General features: G+C 43.8%; 1 protein-coding gene across 1 annotated transcript; it reads right to left on the bottom strand.

Moving 5' to 3' along the window:
* Positions 1-1,078: 1,078 nt before the first annotated feature.
* LOC146172693 (uncharacterized) lies at positions 1,079-21,959 on the bottom strand. The gene is made up of 11 exons (XM_084585678.1): positions 21,847-21,959; positions 16,592-16,653; positions 12,564-12,644; positions 10,370-10,601; positions 10,155-10,229; positions 9,936-10,025; positions 9,537-9,608; positions 9,305-9,394; positions 8,702-8,791; positions 7,015-7,098; positions 1,079-1,216 (listed from the first exon to the last, which is right to left on the bottom strand). The coding sequence occupies exons 1-11, from the start codon at positions 21,893-21,895 to the stop codon at positions 1,143-1,145; spliced, it is 999 nt and encodes a 332-aa protein (XP_084441804.1). The 5' UTR covers positions 21,896-21,959; the 3' UTR covers positions 1,079-1,142.
* Positions 21,960-22,796: the final 837 nt, after the last annotated feature.

The following is a 22,796-nucleotide window of genomic DNA, read 5'->3' on the forward strand; positions in this document are numbered from 1 at the left end:
TGACCTTTGGAGCAACTTCAGGAACCTATTCGGTAAGCCCCCTTGCTGAGGGTCACGAAACCTTGGTCGCGAAGGTACTGTGCATGTCTTCGTTTAGGGCACATCTTGAAGTTTGTCGTAAGTGTAGTAACGAACGTGGGCATCCGCAGCTATTCTACCCAGTTCATTTACTGTGAGCAGATGGAAATCCGAAGAAGAGGCAGTAAGTAGCGTAGCGAGTGTATCACGAACATTACTAGAGAAATGTATGTACGCCTGCTGGATGACTGACGATTTAAAATGATGCTACTCTTCCAAACAATTCCTGAGGAGGTAAGCTAGCACGAAACTAAGGATTACAGCAAATAAGCTTGAAGTGGGTACTGTTACAGTTATCCTGTTGTTGCCGCTTGTTTTCCACGTGCTGGATTCGAAGCGATAATTGCAATGAGTCTCATGCTTGAGCTGAATGTATAAATATGCCACTTTTCCGGTTAATAAATAGTTGGCAGTATGCGCATGTGGTGTATCTTTCTTGTTTGTGTCCTTGTTGCGCTGCCATTCATTTCATCATGCACAACTCGCCCCTCTGAGTACTAAATGGCGGGGAATGGTGCCACAGGGGTGAAAGACGAGGACCGTTTCGCCTGCTTTGAAGCGTGGCCGCCGTGGCATTGAAACAGGGCCCCTTGGTTGAAAATACAATCGCCAAGTGTAAAGGCGTTATTAGGAGAGTTAAGGCTCAGTAGCACCCAGACATTAAAAAAATTATGACGAAGTAAATTACCTTGAAGAGTCTCAGATGGCAAATATTTTTTCCCAGAGTAAATCATCGGACTTTTATATTAATCTAGATCCCTCCACTACAGCGCCTGCTTTCCTATATGTATCTTTTTCACTCCCTCTTTCATAATTTCCTTGTCGTCATATTTGAGGTTACCGCCGAGAAATAGCAGTTACAGCGCTTAAGTTTACTTTGCGCTGTATTCAGTATTTTCATAAACCTTCTTGGTGCCTGTAATGCACCCGCAGACGGCTAGCAGCAGGAGTAGTTCTCGTGTTCCATCTCTACACGCCCGATCACTTGGGAATGGCGGTAAATTGATAGTAAGGGTTTTCTTGTTATTTTATTGACCCTCCTCTCAGTGTTGGAAAATGTTAAATTAAGCGACAGTCTCATTAGAGGTCCGTTCTGTGCCGGCAATCGTTACGGAGCCAAGCAGCGACGTCCCATTCCCTGTAAGAAAAAAAGAACAGAAAGCGAATTCAAAATTACGAGTGACACTTAAGCTCCACCTTTAAGGGTATGACGCGATAGCTTTAATGGCATCCCGTCTACTGCGGATCTTCGTGCATATACATGCATTTCGCTACTCGCTTAACCAAGACTACCTTAATTTTGCCTTTGCTCTCTCACACGTACTCATTAGAATATAGTCATAAGTAGTTACCACATTGTATGCAAGAGCATCCGACGTATATATAAGGCCCTGCTTTATCAAGTCCGATGTATATGTATACAAAAGCGCTTGCGTGAACTATATACGTAGTATATCTGATTAAGGACCCACAGGTCACGGTGGATTCGATTCCCATCGTACCTTTATCTTTAAGGTGCTACCCGAGGTGGCAGCTCCTGTCAAATTTGGTGTCATATGGTCATGTGACTTCACATTCTCGAATAATCTTTGTTCGGCTATGTCGCGTGTCAACTACCATCTTCCAGAGGAGTGCTCGTAACTCTGAGCTCACGATGACAACAAAGCCGGATTCTATAAAATACGGGGTTCTTAATGCTATTCGCGTTGAAATTCAATGATACAAGTAAAACATGACACGTCTACACAACGTCTACAGAAAAAGGAAACAAACTCTCAGCCGCAGCGGACATAATGCACTGCAAAACCCATCTCATTCTGAGATAATTACAATCTCATTAATTAGCGTTTTATGTAATGGATTTTGACGTTAATGTCAAGGTGTCGACGGCCGGACGCCCCAATCCGGCAGCTCATGCAGTGTGTCGCGCGCGCGATCAGCCTGCGACAGGACGTTATGTGCGCGCGGCTATTCATATACAGGCTATTGTTACTGGATTGTGTAAATAATCGCAGTGGCCGCTCGCGCGCAGTCGTTTGTAGACAGTGCTTGGATACTTGCATGCGAGCGACGCGAACTCGATTACTTTTTGTGTTTTGTAAGTAATATGCACCCCCCCCCCCCCACACACACACACACACCCTTTCTTGCTTTTCTCCTCTGTGCTTATCGTGGCTACCCCCATGCTCCCCCTATCTATTCCTTTTCTTTACCGCTGGCCGCAGCTCGGGTTCATAAAATATTACTGAGCGATTTCCGCGGCCGGCAACATTCTTTTCCTTCCTTTGTGGTTATTATCTAAATAAATACTACTACTACGCTGCAAATGAGGAAAAAGACGTGGTTGCGAGAATGAAAGGACGCGCATGCGCACTGCTATGGCTAGACATCAAAGAGAGTGAGAACTGGTCATAGTTGGTTGACATTCTGCTGTTTGGCGCACTAAGCTCGTTACGAAACAGAACGAAAAAAAAAAAACGCGCTCAGTTTGTTCCACTTCGTAAATGGTCAAGCGCATCGAACAGCATTGTATACCAGGGTCCGTATTCGTAGTTCGCACCGTTATCGAAAGTGTCGCTATCTCCCAGACATCGATCCATCTGATTGGTGGACACCGGAAATGGATGTCAGTTTGGTTACCACCACTTCCGGTTGCGGCGTTTCCACCAATCAGATGACTCGATGTCACGGAGATAGTGACACGTTCGATAACGACGCAAACTAAGAATACGAACCCAAAACTGCAACGTCAGACGGTGTGGTGATGCAGTTTTATCTCTCTCTAGTTTTATCGGACCTTTGTCACCGGCCGCGTGCCCAAACTTATTTTGCCGTCGGTTGTACATGAGTACTGCAGTGGCGTACAATAAACGAAAAAAGGAGTTAAAGAAGGCGCTATCACGTTTCAACGTTAAGCCGAAGCCTGAGCGATATCGAAAATTCCTTTTTCGCGGAATACCGAAACTGCAGGAACCTTGCTGGAAATGCGATGCCCAAATCGAACTATGCACGCGATTATGCACGTTGTAAGCGTTGTTTTGCTAACATAGTTGAAGGAAAAATAAAGTCATTGCTGACTGCAGATGATCAGTTTTGGGAGTGACGAGGCAAAATCAAATGCACGATACTTATCTGTAGAGCAGGCAGTTCGAATTTGGTGCTGTATACGGCATCAGTGGACGTCACATTTCCATCAAGATTACTGAGCATCGCGTCCAATCAATATCACCTATAGATAAGAAGGCCTGGTCTGTACTTCGGTTGCGAAAGAAGAGTGGTCAGGATAATTCGAGCCGCCTCGAGGGAGCAACGTCACGACGTCAGCACCTTTCTGCAGTGGACCCTGTCGTTTCGTGCTCGCACGCTGTAATTCAGTTTTTTTTTTTTTTTTTTTTTTTCGTCGAAATGGTTCGTCTGCCTTGTCACGGATGGGTGAATGTTCAGCGCGTCTCTCGGGACCACGTGCTTCGATATTTTGGCCCGCATTTACTTACAGGAAGTGACGAAGCAACAGAGTTGTCAGGCTTTAGGCCTAATGCACACCGGTGCAGCGTTGAGCTGTAGGCGAGTGAGTGGCTACAAATGCGAAGAAACGAACGTGAATATCTGTTATGGTGCATTACCGCGTAATTCCGTCTCCTCAACGGCAGGGCCCCGCAACTTTTTTCTCGTCACTGGTTGCCTCTCAGCGGGTTAAACAGCGATTGTTACCGAGAGGTGTGTCTGAACGCAACCTAAGTTAACATGCACTTACTAAAGGCAGGAAATGACTACGCGGTGAAAAAAATTGGCAGTGGCTTAGCTTGTAATTGCGAAAGCAATAGCTATGGCTACGCCTAGGTTCAGCTGGTGTGGTAGCTGGTTGTGGTGCTTGTGTTGTGGTGCTTATGGTTATTCAGTGATTCCCTCTGGCCACGGCATATGGTTCAACTATTGTTTATTGTGGGGTGCTACCTGGGTATTCTATGTATAGCTAGTAGCGAGACAAGGAGTGCCGTGGCTGCAACGATATACTTGGTTGTGGGTGAGGTTAAGGCAGAATGTACAACTGCCGCTCCGGCACCAGCTGCAACGGCATTCTTTACACCAGCAGAAATGAAAGCATCCCTGGAGACTTCGTTGGTTCCACCTACCGCTAGGCCACCTCCTATAGTATCCAACGTTGCACCGCCGCGGTAGCTGCGGTAGGAGCGGGAGTTAGGCCGCGGTTGGTAGCTACCACCTCGCGAGTTGACGGCGCGAGTTGGGGCCCCTGTTATTGCGCTTGGCGGCGGGCCAAAGGTCACGCTAAAGGTCAATGGTAGCTACCGCTTCGCTACGCGAAGGGCTGAAAAGGGAAAGTAGTATTGCTTTCGCAATAATAATTAGTGTTAGCGCTGTCATGCTGTTGTCTCGTGGCTGTGTTCACGGCTGGTTTTGTGGCTATTAAGAAATAAAAACACATGATACAACCTAAAGGGGAACAGTCCCCAGAAAAGATATTGGTAGGTTATTTTAATGTTGCAATTAGAAAAACAAATTCAGAAAAAAGTTAAAAACTCAGGATTCCAACATATAATTTATTCGCTAAATGCTCAGGTACCTAATGTTAATCAATTGCGCCACTGAGGCAACGAGTATAGCAGGTTTTAAATGTGCTATTATTCATTTTTACAATATTTTCGCTATCTGTCGCCAGGTGACGCTGCTCAGAGGACCCTACCGTTGAGAGAACGGAATCACGCTGCATTACCCTCTTCCCTGGTGAAGAGGAAAGTGCGCCACTTTACAAGCAAGTTATATCCATGCAATATACGTACACGTAGTGAAGAAAAACAACCTGCCTGCACCAGCATTGCACCTGCCTTTGTAATATTTGAAATCAAATGCATCCGCAAATTACTGAGGCCTGAATTGTGCCAGATATATCCTTTTTTAGCGTTCATTTTGTGTAGTGCTTGAGGCTTCGAATACACCCCGGGATACAGCTAAACCATGTGTAGATATACAACAGCGTATACACTCTGTCGTTGACACGCTTGCGGTGCTAGGCATCCTTTCAGGGCGTTGCGTTGGGATATGCGAAAAGTGTGCGTACATTTTCCCTCACCTGTGTGTAAAACTTGTGAAGAAAAAAAATTGTCTCTGCAATAATCAAACATGCGTATTTTTTGCGTGTTTTTCTTTATTTGTTTTTCTCTTCTTTCATTACGTTTATTTCTTGTATTTTTTTAGACGTTTGTCGTTTGAGTAACGATAATGCTGAGCCCTCATCAGATTTGTTTACAATGTAGTTTGCGGGTGGCGGTCTTTAACCATTTCATCATGCACTCGCTACATGTTGCGCAGTAGGCATATACCTGTGTAGGCGACATGCGCGACGGTAATAACGAAAACATTCGATCGCTAATATGGATTAGTGTAATCGGTTTAAAATAGCGCTCTTATATTGCACCTGCGAACAGCTTTTACCCGCATCCTTTTGATGCAAACGTTTCATGCATGCATTTAGTTGTAAAGTTTTGGGCATAACCGTGCTTTTTGAATTAATAAATATGCGACAGAGGGGGGCTAATTTTATGAATTATGCGCCATGCCGCTATGTTGTGTTTGAAATAGGAGTGATGCAAGAGCTGAATCCTAACTTTAGATTTTGAATTAAAGGTCCTTGACATGTACAGTTCATGATTATATATGACTGGAAAATTGATTCTACACAAAGTTCGTAACAGCGCATGCATATGAAAAAAAAGTGAAAACATTTCACATGCATGCTGCGGTGAAAAGTGGCTGCATGCATACACGTTCCGCAGCCGTTTAGTGAGATAAGTAACTTGATATATTTGTAAGTAAGCACCGGTATACAAGCTTCCGAGCCATCCGATCACGTCCTGTTTGTGTGCCTAACCTGATTATTGCATTTTATGATAGACCGATTGCCCATGCATGCATTTTGCGTCAGGGCGTTGTGCATCTTTATTTGAAATGAAGAAAATATGCTTTTCACTTTAACTTATGCTTGTCTTGTTGGTGACTTAACTGGTGTGTAACCGTGAAGGCGAGAGCAGTTAGCATGAAAAGGTGAAATAAGTTTTTGTTGTTGTGGTTATTTTATTATATATAAAAAAGGAAGGAAGATATGTTTGCTAGCTCCGGTATCTGCTATCTGATATCTGAAGCACCTGAACTGGGGCGAGGGAAAAGAAGGGATAGCGAGGAAGGGGTAGAGGAAATCAAAGAGGTGAGTAATAGGTAGAAAGGACAAGGTAGGTAAAAATAAAAAGAAATATATACACTATATGGCACAATATACAGTAGTTTACTTGAGGCCCACCCGCAAATGTCTCTGGTCACTGAGCACTCGGCCCATCGGGCGGGCCTCCGCAATAGCTCTGCGTCCATGTAAGTGCTTACGACTGAAACAAGTTGCTAATGTTAATTTTAGTTCCAATGCATGCTAACCAATCGCAACACGATCATTTGGAATTTCCACTCACTTTCGAGCTGCAACCACCACAGCGAAGACGCCTATGTTACGTCAGTCGTGTGGAGAGGAGGAGATGGAGCAAGCTTTGTTTGTCTAGGCTTTGGTCGAATGCGCTCAGTTTCGGCTTCGTGCGGAAAAATAGTACTGGATTTTTTCGCACTGCAGGACATCATATACTGAGTTTTTCTTCGTTTCAAGAACCGATAGGGCATTGTCTTAATCACAGCTTCGAGCTCTCCATTGACATATACCACAGAGAATGCGTAATTAAGATGTCAATTACTGGGTTCTGGTTGATTACCTATATAACTTAAAAATTTTTACAGCAAATTACGCCCGCCGCGACTGAAAGCTTGTTTCCGAACCAATTTATTTTCTTTCTATTTCGACCTCTCTATTTATATTCGCTGGAACACCCGGCATAGGCTCATGCATTGTAAATGGTAAACACTATTGACTAGAATAGTCACCAGCCGATGCCGCTCCATTGGTTGTGGGCTGAATGGTGCTCGAGGCCGCCGTTCTGTTCGTTTCGCTTGGGGCGCCTTCGGAAGCTGCAAGACGAAACAAGGGTGCAGTTCATAGCCAGTTACAAAGGGTAGTGGGAGCCCTTCGTTTCTCTGTAGCAAACGCAGCCTGCCTGCGGTTGAACATGCGGCACAGACGTAATAATCTGTTTTAGTGCACGAGCTCTACTGTCAAGGGCGGTATTTGACATTGAACTCTCGCTACAGGTGTTGCTGTAGGCGCGTATACGCCTCGCCGCGCGCCAGCTGCTTGGAGGATGAGGAGAGGAGAGGGTAGTGTAGGAAGCCTCCGTAAAGGGTGTAAAAAAAAAAAGGCGCTGTAATTGTCATGCTTCTGGGTAGACACCTGACCTGCGCAATAATGCAAGGGAGTAATGAAAGAAGAAAGAGCTACTCTAGGGGAGGGCTCCGGAATGGTTTCGACCATTAGGGTATTTTTGATCTGCTCTACATTGCATCCTAAGGACTAGTAAGCCTCCATATGAACGCCGTTCATAGGGTGGTGCCAATTCAAATAGCGGTGGCGCAAGCATGAACCAGATTTGGGGGGCCAACGACACTGCGCGGACATCGACCGTTAACTTTAGCGGGTCTTCTCTATTTTCCGGAGCCGTCTATGCTAATAAACATCGAAATAGCGGTGGTTTATTACAGTGATCGCAAGGTTCTGATCGTAATTGTTACAACGTGAAACAGATCAGTAAAATAAATTTGCAACTAGTCTCATATCAAAATAGCTATCTCTCGGCATTCGGTTCGGCAGCATTGAACTCCCAAGCTTTATTTATATGATGCCGCTTGAAAGTCGGCATACCCCGTGGATATCAGGAAAACCTCACCAAGTCATGTTGATGGAAAATTGAGCAGGCTGAGGATGGGCTACCACGACGGAATACTACGAACGTACGCCACCTGTTCACAGCTTATCGAGTCGTAGTATGCGTATCTTGTGACAAACTCATTATTTAGTTCACCGCTGTCACTTCTGCATGCTGTTATTGAAGAGACTGTAAATGATCTTCAACATAACTTTTATAATCCGCGGCGTTACTAGAACCACGAGAGTGACCAAATATGACATGTACTGCTGGATTACGTTATTTTAGACTGGTAAAATAGTTTTCGTAGATCATTTATTGTAACCTTAAGCCCGCTTTGAAGACTGACAGAAAACAAAATATACATATATAACTAACTGCTAAACAGATTCACAGGTTGAGGAGCTGCTTAGGTTGTGGTTTCCTCTTCATTCGCCATGAAATTGTCTTTTGGAGTAAGTGGCAAAAAAAGCATCATTCTGTTTTTTTTTTTCGTGACCAAATTTTTTACCAGCTTGAAAAACGAGATAATCTATTTTCTCTGGTAGAGGGCAAACACTGGAAAGCAATAGTTAATGCGATGTAATCAATCACTTGGTGAAAAAAAAAAAATGCTGATCACATTCGCAAGCTGAAGTGTGGCTGATAAAGAAGGCGTTTTACTGTCTGTAACCCTAGTCGAAGCATTGAGCTTACAGGGCTAGGTAGCAGTAATGCTTTCCTATCTTTGGTTTAGAGGCTCACTAAGCGACTCGCCGTAGTGCTGCGTGCTTTGCAGCAACTAAAAATAATGATGTCAGTTATATGGTTACTTGTTAAAGTGGTCTTTTCCTCTTCTGTCTTTGCTGCCTGGGTGGTCGAGGTCGTATTAATACTTGTGTTTTCGGGGTAGTTACCAAATGCTGAAAAATTAGAACCATGTTTAGTGCATTGTGCAATCTTAAGTAAACGTCATTGGCCAACTATATATTCTAGCATCGGTTGAGACCTACTATACGAAGCAATAACGTAAGACATCACATATCAATGGAATGTAATCGTGCATTCATGTCCCTGCTTAGGGCAGTCCGGGGCAGCTTCACCTTATGCATGTGTGACGCTTAAGTTAGCTGAAAAACTGGCAAAGTTACGCGATATATCAAGCTTCTTATCTTCGCGAATGCTTTGCCACATAGGCAGATTATAAAGCGAGCTCTCTGTAGAATTCACAACAACTCATTGATTGGAATAGTCTCGGCACGATGAAGCTGTTTTTGTCCCACCGATGTGTTGGAGACGTACAGATTCACAGCGATTGACTGCAAGTGATGAGAAGAGGCATGCGTCAGTAAAGTTTTCTTCCTTGCACCGGCTCAGTCCTCGTATTTGGTTAAAGTGTTAGGGCTACTACAAAGGAAAATAGTTGGCATATTCATCTGATGGCGAAGTTTTATCAGCCACAGTCGTTGTCATGTTGAAGGCTGAGGTACCAGCTTCACTTTCATTATTTGTGGCGTTATGAGAAGCTGAAAAATAATACAGATGTTCAGGAATAGCAAATTTATCTCTGTAAATATATGCTATGGTATGAAGCCGAGTATAAATGTTCTAAACAAAGAAATAAAGTGCGCCATCAAAGCAATGCCACTCGGAATTCTCCGCTATTACCTGGTTGTACAGCTGTAATGGGCACAGTCGTCGGCTCAGTGGTAGTGGAAGACATAATTTTGGTCTCGTTGCCTGTAATATATCACCGAAATAATGACGATAAATACTAAATACACTTAGAATGCTTTTGTTTTCACTGAGTAGACATAGTATGCGTGTGTAGTGCAAAGTAGTAAGAAGGTTAATGGGCCATTTACGCATTTGTCGTGGTAGCCTTTTCTTCCATAGTAGTTGCTTGGGATGTAGATAACATTCCAGCGTCTTTATTACCTTCGTCACCATGCCGCAAGATACCAGAGCAGTGTCATATTAGAGGATTCCAGTGCATGCAAGCACTCAGTTCCCCACTTAGCGATGAACACGCGAAAACCACAAGTGTGAAAAATGCCGTCTACTCACTGGTAGGTGTCGTTTGTTCTGACTTAGTAGACTGTTCAATCATGAGTGCGGTCGTGGAATGAGTTTCACCTTGCGTAATATTCTGGGATGCTAAAAACAAAACAAATCAACAAATTATATACCGTTTTCTTTCTGAGTAGTTTTGAGCGCCCGCTATTTTATTCATAAAACGTCGAACGCTTAGTATAAGCAATGGTAGTGACAACTTAGTATACGCACCAGTTTGTGAGGCGGTAGCAGGCGTCACAGTCGGAGCTTTCGCAGTCGTCCCAGCTTCACTGGTTGCGCCAACGTCTGAAAAAAAAAAAAACGCGAACAAAAAAGGCTATTTAGGTAAGGGATGTGCATAACGGTGAGACTAGCAATCTGTTTGAGAAGTTAGCACTCGAAAATCAGAACGCGATAAATTTTAGTCGTACTGAGGCAGCACTTACCAGATGCCCGAATTGTTGAGGAAGGCGTATTATTTCCTACATTTTCCGTGGTGACCGGCGCAGACTGGCTCGTGCTCTTTGCTGTCACTACCGTCGGGGACTTCGTAGTGGTGGTGGTGATGTTGTTACAGTGCTGTTCGGCGGGAGATGATGAACGGGGCCTCCATCTCAAGCAGAAACCGCGGTAGCAGTAACCTCGCCAGTCGAAGAGGTTTCCTAGAGGAGACAGGTGCTGCAGGCGGATGAAAGAAAATTGTATTTTAATTTCGTTAATTACATTAAACATAAACGGCGAAGTCATTTCTTTTTTTTTTTTTTTACGTACACCAAGCGACGGCTGCCGCAGCCAAACGCTGAAAGTGACATAAGCAGCAACACTTCCAGTCAGTTCTGTAGCAGCAGCGTCCTCTAAAGTGCCAGTGTCTTTCTGAAGTGATTTAACTTCAAACATTTTAGCAATTATCTGAATTGTGCAGTATTACGGACTTGAACTTGGAGCAGCAGCCCTACTGACTTGCTTGTGCATCAAATTTCACAGCGCAGGTTTACCAACGGCAACTTTAGAAATAAATCCCTTATAGCAACATATTACGGCAAATTCAGCCCCTTTTAGAAGCGGTCTGCAATCGTCGCATCGATGCTTTGTTTCTGAAGGCAATAAATAAGTAGTTAGCTAAATAATTTTTACTATAATTATTAACTGGCGCGCGAAAAAAATTGCTAACGACTAGGCCAGGTGAATTAACAGCCCTCGGCTGGTTTCACTACGCTAGGCCAAGTTGTCTTTCTTAAAACAAGTTATATTTAGATAGGTCAGTGATATATAGTCTAGTGGAAAGGTATTATATTTATTATATTCATCTCCGACTTCTGAACATGTTCCTATATTTTGGCGCATCAATGGACAAGAAGTGGAAGCTGTGACAGATTTTCTGTTCTTGGGCTCCAAGATTACCTCAGAAGGAGACTGCAGCCATGAAATTAGGAGACGCCTGCTTCTGGAAAAGAGAGCAATGGTTAGCCTTGACCGCCTAGTAAAGAGCAGAGACATTAGTCTGCCAACCAAGATCCGTATAACTCGTGCTATGGTCTTTCCAGTTGTGATGCATGGATGCGAGAGTTGGACTGTGAAAAAGGCTGACCGCCGAAGAATTGACGCGTTTTAATTGTGGTGCTGGCGAAGACTCTTGAGAGTTCCTTGGACTGCCAGAAGATCAAATCAGTCGATATTGTCGACCATAAACCCTGACTGCTCATTGGAGGGTCGAATGCTAAAGTTAAAGCTCAGCTACTTTGGTCATCCGATGAGAAGAGAGGAGTCGCTGGAGAAAGATTTGATGTTGGGAAAGCTTGAGGGTCGCCGGAGAAGGGGTAGGCAGCGAACGCGATGGTTAGATGGCATCCTCGAGGCACTGCAGATGAAGTTATGTGATGTTAGGAAGATAGTGAGAGACCGGAAAGCGTGGCGTGACATGGTCCATAGGGTCACGAAGAGTCAGACATGACTAAACGACTGAACTGAACTGAAGGACTGATGACATATGTTCAAAAGAAGCTTTGCTAGGGGTAGCGGCCACTTAGTTCTGCATCTTTGTTTTGCTGCTCTACGTCAGCAATACTAAAACAAAATTGTACGAAGCGACAGGAATAGGCAGTATTTGTCCTGTCTGTTTCTTTGAATGTTTTTGCATTATTAGTGTTGTTGTAGCGCGACAAGGTAACCGAAGCATTATGTGCAAACCACAGTTCTTTTTTTTCCCCAATTTCAGACTGATTCGTGTGATACTGTTTTAGGTTTATCGATACTGCTTATATGAGTGTACTTCAAGACTAATTTAATTTTTGATTTCAGAGCTGCACAATTTAGTTTTCGATAGTCGCATATGTGAACAATGTTCAAATATCATATCTGTTTTCCCCCCCCCCTGCATTCTGTCACCTTCCAATATCTTTTTGAACCACCGAATATTTTACTCAACTTTGTTCTCAAGGAGCTCGAAAGAATACGCATATGCTCGAAGTTATCCGAATGTAGTTGGAACAGAAACCATGGTATACAAACGGAGACGTAGGAAAAATGGTCTTTGCCATCTGGGGTGCGCTACATGGCGCTTACGACAGCGCTTATATGACTAGAGGATAATTAGATACAGAACGAAGGGAGATGCCAAAAAGAAAGCAGCAAAATACTTACATAGCACTCTGTCCCATCGTAGTATGTCCCATAAGGTATGAAACTGCGGCAAAAGTAGATACATCGGTTCACAGGCGTACCCTGGAATGCAAAAGAGGAAATATATTGATTTCACATTACGCGGCAAGATGCGTCAGGTCTATGACTCTGGGACACCATTTAATTGTGAGGCATATGGGGGATATTATGAGATACAGCTATGCATATGTTGATGGGAATGATCGAAGCTTTCGATACATGGCACAAATTTCCTTTTATGCTTATCTCATGCTCGCTGCGAATGTTAAAACTTTCATAAGAAACCAATGGATGGCGTTTTTGGAAAGAATTATGAGGGAACTGTCGAACACTGCGAGATACTTCATGTGATTGGTTGGTTTGGTTGGTTTGTGGGGTTTAACGTCCCAAAGCAACTCAGGCTATGAGAGACTTCATGTGAGCATATGAGTATTTATGCTCTAAGCTTCCCGTACGAAGCGAAATTTTGCTTCGGAAGTTTGTCCTGAGTTTACAACGACTAAACATTTGTTACCAAGGAAACTAGTTACTTGCTTTATTAAATAACTGTGAGGCAAGTATCGAATATTCTAAGTAACCTTTATGAAGAGAATGATGTAAATGATGCAAGCTCTCTAATCATGCCAAACTTTTTTTTTTTTTGAAATTTGCTCTGAGCTCATAAAGAATACATCGGACTGCCCCAGGAAACCTAGCTTTGAAAGTGCGTAGCAAAACTAGAAGCCTACCGAGTGAAGCTTATTGTGTCATTGTGATGTTAAACAATACGTGAAAACATCGTTTCGGAAACGTTTTTCCCGGAAATTGTCCAACATTTCTGCGATTGGGAGGGGGGGGGGGGGGGGTCTGTTTTGAAGGTTTAGGACGCCGCCATGACGCCTCCACTATTATGAAACTTTTCGACTGACTTTTTTAGTGCACGAGAACTTTCGCGCGCTAAAAAAAGACGCTGGAAAGAGTTTTAGATTCAACACAGAGACCTGTCGGTAACTTAACTTTTCTGGTTAGCGCGCCATCCTTTGAAGCATTTTTAAGTGGTCGTTGTGCAGCTTTTGCATTCATGAATCCATCGAGCAGGTGCAGTTTCACATGTTTACATCTGCATGCGCATAAAGTGACCTGAGTGAAGGTGGCGCGGTTATCACAGCTCGGGGTTGTGAAATCAAACCATGCCCTTTCAATGATTAACATAGCTGGGAAAGTGACATAGTTTGGCTTTTCTGAGTCAGCTGAGCAGAGTAGCTAGCCCTTCCGTAATTGGTGAATGTTCAGCGATTCAAGATACTGCGACGGTTTGTGACCACTAATTCAGCAGTACTTTGTGGAAGCTTATCGCAGCAGGAAGACAGAAAAATAAGACGGGTTTTTAACAAAAGTAGTCCAGAGCTGACAAGCATTGCAGTAGCTGATGCAGCGAAGGGACCTGCGCGGTCAAAAACGTCTTTCTACATAGTGGTGGTGTTTCGAAAGTTTTGCCGCGAATACCGGTGTATCCACCCGTTCAGATACCGATGTCCAAAGTAATGCTCGGAATACGAAAGTCAAAGAAATGCATGCTTTTTTGACAGTGTAAGCCCGCAAGAACGAAATGAAGGGCATGATTTCACTTCAACAGAGTATACTGTGTTGGTCAGCCATTGTGCTCAATGGCGGAAACGTAAGTTCAGCGGGACAGAGAACGACGAGGACAGGACGGTTGCTCCTTGTCCCGTCCTCTTCTCCCGTTCTGTCCTTGTCTTTGTCCCGTCTAATTGCTACGTTTCCGTTGGAAAAAAATATGCCTTCACTTCCGTGCGCGACCAGAACAACGCATCCTCCATACAGGGGATATTTACCGTGTTCGAGGTTTCCGTCTTTCGAAAACCACTGCAGACATGTATACATCAGGTACCGTAGCACATGACTGATACATATACCTTAGGTTCCACTTCGAATTTCGTACCGTGCGACTAGACGAAGAAGTGGAAGGGAACCTCAGTGCTATGGCCAGCGTTTCGGCACGAGAATTTGTGTCCATCTGGGCAGACGAATTAAAATCAGAGCTGTTTAGTATTCCCAGTTGATGAACTTCTCATAAGACCCATGTATTAAAAAAAAAAACGGCAGTTTTGATTGGTCGAAATTCGGATTACTTCGAATAATGACGGCACCCGTGGTTACTAAGGAAAACTGTGTGTAAATTACAAACTTTCAGATTGTTGATAAATGCACACGCATCGGGAAAACAAAACATGTTCAAGAGTTGCAGTAACAAAAATTCTTAGACATAACAGCCGTAGATGTAATTAAGGTGAAAAAGAAGAAATAAAAAGTGTTATTTCCCGAAGGCAACGACAGAAATAGCGGAAAGCTTCTATTGACCGCTTCTAGCCGGCTCGAAAATTTCTAAGCACCCAAAAAATGCGCACTAAAACCACTTTTTGAATCGGAGTTTCCCAACTGGTATGATCCAAAAACTCTAGAATACAATAACTCCTGTTCTTTAAACGCTGACTGTGCCAAGGCAGCAGGTTGTCCTGTCGAAACGATGGCAAGGACACTGAAGTTGCCCTCCCGCCATCTTGCTCAATTCAAGAGGTCTAATTTTATTATTACCTGCCCTATTTCTACATCAGTACCGTACGACTAAAGTGACTGCACGACAGTGCCTCTAAGCCCAAAGGTTCACGGGAGACGGCCCTCACGCCTGCTGGTGGGAGATTGCAAGTGCAGTCCTTGCTACGCGGTATTGCGATGCTTACACTATAATTACACATGCTTTATTTTTTCTTACTCAACAACGTGCACTCATGTCCAGTTATACCACATGGCGTAGGAACAAACAGGGCTAAGGCCTAAGCTGAAGCAGGCGTAGCGCTCCATCTGTCTCTCTAGTGCTCCAGCTTATTCTTACTTGTTTCTTGCCAATGCGAAATGAAGAGTACATGATATATATTCCTAAGAGATATAATGAAAAAGTAACTCATAATTATGAAATAAAGTTAGATTAAGCGGTACACGGCTAAAAGAAAACTCTGCAAAGTATAACTAGTATCTGTCTCGACCTTCCTTCAAATGTCCACTACGTTTATAAAACAATACGGCAAACAGAATTTTCAGCCACATGTTGGGGGTTCAGGCAAACTGCTAAATTTGATGTTACAAATATTCGCGTGGCACCGTCTCTACCCTAACTTTGGGAACCTACAGCTCATGTACGATTATCATATCAGAATGACATAGTTGAGGTGCACAAACGCATCTGTCACTATGGGCAGGAGGCTGAACCTGACCTACACAGTTTTAAGAAGCCTTCTGAGCTGTAGCCAGCTGTGCAAAGTGGAAACAATCAAATTACTTCACTAAACGTACTCACGAAAAACAACAACAACAACAACAAAGAACTTCTAATAGCCATTGATACGTTGTGAACGTGGTCTCTGAACGCGGCTGGTACTCTGCACAGCAATTGCTATCAGGAAATGATAGTGAAAACACTTTATTGAACTCGAAATGAAGGATTCGGGACTCCTTATTTTAAAGAATTCCATAGGATTGAACTAAACTGCTGCCATCATCTGGTTGGGGAGCATTATCTGCGCCTCTAGGTTTGGGCAAGAAGGCGTCCGTTTTCATCGCTTAGTTGTTGAATTATCTTATTCGGCAGCAATGGGGTTTATCGGCAAGCCCCACCATATGTGGTACAGGTCTGCCGTCATTGCTCAGTGAGAACATGAATGTTTGTATTTTGGGCTGTCACTACGTGCAGCGATCTGAAATTCAAGCACAGTTCCTGCAGAGCCCAAGCCAAACACGATTTACACATAAAATTGTCTCTAAAAAGCACTGCCATCGTCGTAAGCATCTTCTTCCAATTTGTGCCTACATCAAACAATGAACACCGCTTTTGCATCAGTTTTGCCATATATGGGGGCATCGCTTTCTATTCTGCTTCATTAGTCTTCGAATCGCCAGCTCATGATGCTGCTCTCTAAGGTAAATACGTAGTGTTGAATGCTGCACGGCCTCACCGGATGTGGGTTGCACTTATCAGGGCAACGAAGTCTTCGTAAGAATGCGTCACCGCATGGCACTGCACGAAAGAAAACACAAGTGGGATAGAGAGAGGCAGTCATTTTGGAGCTTTACGTGGCATCGCCAGCACTAACTAGGCGTGTAAGAAGAAACAAAAGAGAAAAATATACAATGGAAGGCAAACAAATAAATTGTGTAGAATTAAAACCTCAATTTTTTTTATGGTGCAAAGGAAGTCTCCCGAAGATCGATTTTTGCACACCAATGCAAGCAGCGTGCGCCATTTTTTTTTTTTTTTTTTGTCACAGCACCGTGGGCTCCGGCTAGCTCAGAGTTGCGGGAGATTTGGAAAACATCGCCACGCTAGACTTCCTTCATGCAGGAATAAATGAAAATAATAAATAAAAGGACAAGAAGCACTGCCAAGGTTAAAGCTCGTGATCTTTAAGCATGCGTGAGTAAACAAGCGTGAAGCACGTGAATTCGAGAAGCTTTATAGTAAATAAAAAGTAGAATAAGTGTCGGCGGCTTAGCTCGGCTAATCCCGGTTATGCAAGTGAAAGCTTAGTTAGGCTTGGTTATGCTGTGTTGCTGAGCTAGGTTAGAACCATATAGATAACTTAGTTACTGAGCGGAAGCTTTATTAAGCATGGTCAGAGACGGTTTGCTGTGATTTAACTCCTCCATGGCTGTCTGCGAACGTTAAGGAAACGTAGATAAAGCACATGGTTCCCTGCGCATGACTCCTCCATTGGCACCATTGCTGTCTGTGAACCTTAAGGGCACCTCAGCTAGGTATAGACGACACAATGGTGTCGGAGGCGTTTTGAAGAGGGAGATGCCAGAAGGCGAGCCAGATGTGCAGCGGTGGCGGTGAATAGAAAGGGGATGCAGGGGACTGCAAGGCTGTGTTGCATTGTGTGAGAGAATGTTGTATATTTGTGTGCATAATACCGGTATGAATAAAGTTTCCCAAAGGTATGAAGAAGAAGGGGAGGAGGCATCAGGTGTGCGAAGTAGTTGAAGAAGCGAGTGCCGCTGGCTCCGCGCGCCACATGTGCGAAGAAGCGCCGGCGCCTCGCGCCGCACCCGAGTTCAAATTGACGGCGCCGATGACCTTGGCTCGACAGGGCCAGTAAAGCTTTCGCTTTAAAATACAAAATAGAAAGACTGAAGTTCGTCGTTCTCTTTCGCCTAGGGGCAGAATAATCGCGGACACCGATGCCTTCATTTCAGTGTTTGGAGGTACCGTTGCAAATTGATGCTAGGGACGTTCTTTGTAACGGTTTAGTCGAGGCTAGCTAGACAAGTTAAATTTCCAGAACTTTGTTTTAAAGCAAAACCAGAGACGCACAAACCTTTTGACAACATAGAGAGTGTAATGTCGCGGTATTCTATAGATGCTCCTAGACTTTCCTTGGAAGAATAGAATGGCGAAACCACAGAAGGTGAGTCTATATTTCTGACAGTTTTAAGGTAAGAAGGTCGCTGTACGGCTTCTGAGAAAATATTTTTTGTTTTGTTTCTCTGCGCCCACCTGACGACCCCTGAAAACGTCTAAGTTAGCTGACTGACATGGGCATTGACAATCGTGTTGATATTCTTTATAGAGAAAGCGTCGTAAAAATGGCGCCTTTAAATATGAACCAGTGCTGTAAGAGCTTGGAAAAAAAGGGCTTTTGCCTTGTTTTGTGCTCGAAAAGAAAGGCCATAGCTCAATATTTGACTTCTACACAATAAATTAGCAGCGAAAAAAACGTGAAGCAAAACACCTCAGACGCAAAGACTATCGAAGGGAGCAAAAAAACCACACATGCGCCTTTTATGATGTGATATCTTTTGTTACGTGAACTCGTGCTTTTGACAGTGTGTCGGAGATTCGGTACAACACACTTCAAGCATTTTAGAGCGCAGCTGTTATGCGCTCGTTCGACGGTTGAGGCGCGTCGCCATTGTTGTTGGTGTAACTGAGCGAAAGAGAGTCACGAGCCACGAGACAGTCACGAGACAAAAATAATTTCTCGGAATATTAAAAAAAGAAGAACCACGAGCTCTGCATGCGCCGATAACTTGTGGCTCTTCTCTTGTGATGATGATGAAAACATTTATTTGGAGCCATAGCAGTTTAGACAAAGGGAAATGCTGATCGGGCCTCTATACTCCGTTTCATACATCAGATGCAAAGCAGCGAAAGCTACGCAAGTAGTCCGCAAGAAAAAAAAGAGGCGTATCACTACGCGCTCGTTTTGTGGCCGAAGTCGCTGCGTTGCGCAGCGCGGAGGGCACAGCTGGCAGGGTTGCGGGGCAGCGAAAACGCGGCACGAACGAAAACGGCAGACAAAGCATACAAATTCACCGAATCCGATCCTTTCTCCCTAAACAAGGTGCTTTTTATGAAGTTGATGACAAATGTAAGATGTATTAAGCTTGCAGACAAAGCAACTATTATTTGCTCTCGTCAGGGGCAGGCACTATTTTTCATCGCGGATGCGGAGAGCGCTAGCAAGAGCTCTAGCTTTAACAGTGTTGCATTTGATGTATGAAATGGAGTATAGTTCGCGACAGCGTTGTTGAAAGCTGCTTTCCGTGCTCTTTTGACGAAGCCTCGTCATTCCTCGAGGTCCGAGCTGGACAGGGCCGCCTCCCAGCCCTCTAACGTTGGCTGATTTATTACGTCATTACTGCTGTTGCTCCGACAAGCCCATACCATATGGTATAACTGTTTTCTCGCCGCAGAATTTGCATTGCGCCGAAAAGGACTCTGACTCAATGGAGTGACTTGTAGCCAAATTTATAAATTTACATAGTTTGTAGCCTTCGAAGGTGACACTCTTGCGATTTATTAAGGCCCTTACTTAGCAGGCCTAAAAAATTCTGCCTTTCAGACACAAATGCTGTAATATCTCGGAATATGTTGTCAAAAAAGAGGGGGAGCCTAAATCAGTAAGGCAGGACATAGAAGGATACCGGGGAAGAAAAGCTCAGGCCGAAGCGTGTGGAGAGAGAGAGAGAGACTCTTTATTGAAAAAAACAGAGAATTTTGCGGTGTTTAGATTTCGCTGGCATGCTACTCTGTGTAGGAAGGCGGATTCGGGAGGGAAAGATTGAAAAAGAATGGTGAGGGAAATAATATAATTGAAGGGGGAGATAAAACACGACCATTAAATACGTGTTAAGGTGCTTCGGGGAGTAACGATATAAAATCAAATAATGAAATGCATGATCCGACAAATGTGCTTATAGAGTTCACAGGTTGCAAAATGCCTGAGGGAAACATGCGAGTTGAATTTAGAGTTCGTCAAGAAGTCCAATGTCTATAAAACATGCAAATAAAAAGTTCATCGCGAGTCTCTGTTGCCTAGGGCAAGCTAAGGGATCTAAAATACTGTTCATTGTTTCCTTTCCTTCAGCTCCCTGGTGAACTGGCGCCCATATTGGCTTCTTCCTCAAGTCCTGCATTGTCTTAAAACCTTGAAAGCTATATAGTGGCGTGATTCTGCCAGCATATATGGTTTCTATAAGTCGCCTGGGAATCTGTCATAATGTATTTACATGCGGAGGGGGTTGCGGCTCGGGCTATCGCCATGTTTTTCCGGTGTTCCGCCATTACGAACTGAAATTCTGTTTGGCTCTCGAGAAAAATGAACAGTGCTTTGCAACTGTACACACATGCATGCAAGCAGCTCTCAAATTCTCAATATATCGCAAAAACGCTCGAATAGCTTTGCTCAAATTTCGTATTAGGGAGTATCGTAATCATCCTTAGAATGTTTGGCTTTTTATTTGTTTCTAGCGTGTACTCTTTCGAAGTGTGCGCTGCAATTAAAGGTAATGGTGTACCGCACGAGCACCTATACGCATTAGATAGTTATGCTTCGATGCTCAATTGCGTCTGGGTCCTCTAAGCATCAAAATTCGTCGTTCGCGGTTTGAGAGAAGAAAGCTTTGGCTCACTAAACATGGCATTCAATCTTCAGATGTGCCGTCGTGGCGAAATGCGAACCACGAAAACGTAACAGCACTCATTGCGTTTTCTGCCGAACGCGTCAGAAAACAACTGTAAGCCAATGATGTTCGAATGCTTCGGGGCTTTTCTGCATCCACAGCGCTGACGCTTTGCCACATGTCTGCTTGGAATCAGAATTTGCCCCTAGACTCCGATTTTCAGTCACACCGTTGGTTACAACTTGCTTCGGGTAAAAAAAAAAAAATATATATTACTGGCTAAGCGTTTGAATTACCGCTCACGTTGCTGCTTAGTACAGTAATTAATGTTCTAAATAAAATAATTTATTATTTTGGAACACGCTAAAAACAACTTTGCAGCAGAACACAAAAATAGTTTACTTCGTGAAATACGCTCGTAAAAGGATGACACATTGACTGCTGCCTCGTTGGCTGTCACGACGTTTCAGCCTGCATGCACACATTACTATTAGGATAATAAGGCAGATTAAACCCACCGCAGGTCAAATGCATCTTCCATCTCTTTCCAACTAACCCGGTCCAGTGTCAGTTGCGCCCAGCTGTCCCCTGCAAACATCCTAATCTCATCCGCCCACTTAACTTTCTCCGCCTCCTCCTGGTACACTTGCCTTCACTTGGGGTTCAGTTTGTTACCTAAGTGTTTCCAGTGTTTCACTAAGATTATACATTGAAAAATAAAACAAAACAAAACAAAAAAATAAACCACGACAATGCTGTAAAAAGATTTCTATATCTCTAGAGAAAGGGGCTTGAGATAACTGGTTGGTATACTAGTGGCAGTCACACATTTACTAAGAAGCAGAAAGAAATCCTTGGTCACTTATACTCTGCCTGTGACCGAAATTTCAATAACTGTGCAAAAGACTGCAAAGTTTCATCACAAAAAATATGTTTTATTTTAAGCGTGTAAATGAAATTTTATGATCTAGTTCTCATCCGTAGTTCTGTTCCACGAAGTTTCGGCGTACACTGGATGTTGTGTGAGCAGATCGCGTCAAACTTTGGCGCTTGCCGTAATACGTACAAATGCGTAGGATGCCCGTAGTATCCAGAAATCAGCGAGGCATAGAAGTCACGCCACTTGACAAGAGCAGGGACGAAGTAGCATTGCAGCACTCTGTATTCTCTGAGTTTAATGAAAGACACTGCCGCGACTTTGCTATCCGACGAGTCAAGTATGTGCTGCCCTTCATTAGTTGCTTTGCTCGCGCATATATCGGCAGCTATTCTGCGTAACTAAGAATACTGGAACATGCGCACTTACCAGCTCCGCACAATAAAACGAACGCTAAAGAAGCGCGGATCAACCACATCTTCCTGAGAAGTCAGCGTGGCGCCGTGGATGTTCCTGAAGGAAGACTGGCCACTTGCGGGCAGATGGCCTAGCTCTCGATTTTCTGGACCTTTAAATGCCGTCTGCGCCTTGTCAGCCTGACTTTTTCACAGTGGCCGTTACCATTTGTCTATGAGTGGACGTCGTGAATACTGCTATTTTTTTTTTCGTCGCATGTGCACACTTTAGAAGAAGTGTTATCATTATTCTTCAAATTTGTCACGGTGTTGGCGTTTCAGATGAACTGCGGTAAAATTTGAAGCCTGCAATTACAAAGTTGCCCCGGGGTGAATTTCTGGGTACTTTCTTGTCAGCCGCTGGTTAGGTGGTTTAAATACACGAATAGGAAATAGCGAGAGTTCCCTTTTGTTTCTCTGAGCGGAATCTATTTTCTGGAATCTGGAGCGGAATCTGAGCAGAATCTATTGTCTATTTTGAAGGTCCTGTATACAAAATAATAAATAGATGCTTTAGCAAACACCATGTGCACTACTGCTTCACAGTTTGCGTTCCTATTGTATATGTGTCTGTTTTAGAATGAAGCTTTTAAGCGTCCGTTCTGCGGTTGCGCCGCATTGCCGTTGGTGCCGCTATTGGTGTAACCGAGTAAAAGAGAGTCACGAAAACGAAGCAGATCACTATAGCTGGGGGCATTAGGTTAACTTGACTGACTGACTGAATGGTTAATTCAAGAATTGTTATAGGCCGACGATTGCTTCAAGAAAATTAGAGCGGCATAGAGATTCTTGCAACGTTTCAAAATTGTCGTTGTGTGACATTTAGAAAGCAAAATAGACGAAAGTTGGTTTGGTTTGGTTTGCTTGGTTTGGTTTGGTCCGCCGTAGCGGACGACTTCGGAAATGTTTACCACCTGGGGCATC

This window comes from Amblyomma maculatum, chromosome 11, assembly GCF_055883805.1.
Source record: "Amblyomma maculatum isolate TAMU_Amacu chromosome 11, ASM5588380v1, whole genome shotgun sequence".
NCBI lineage: Eukaryota > Metazoa > Arthropoda > Arachnida > Ixodida > Ixodidae > Amblyomma > Amblyomma maculatum.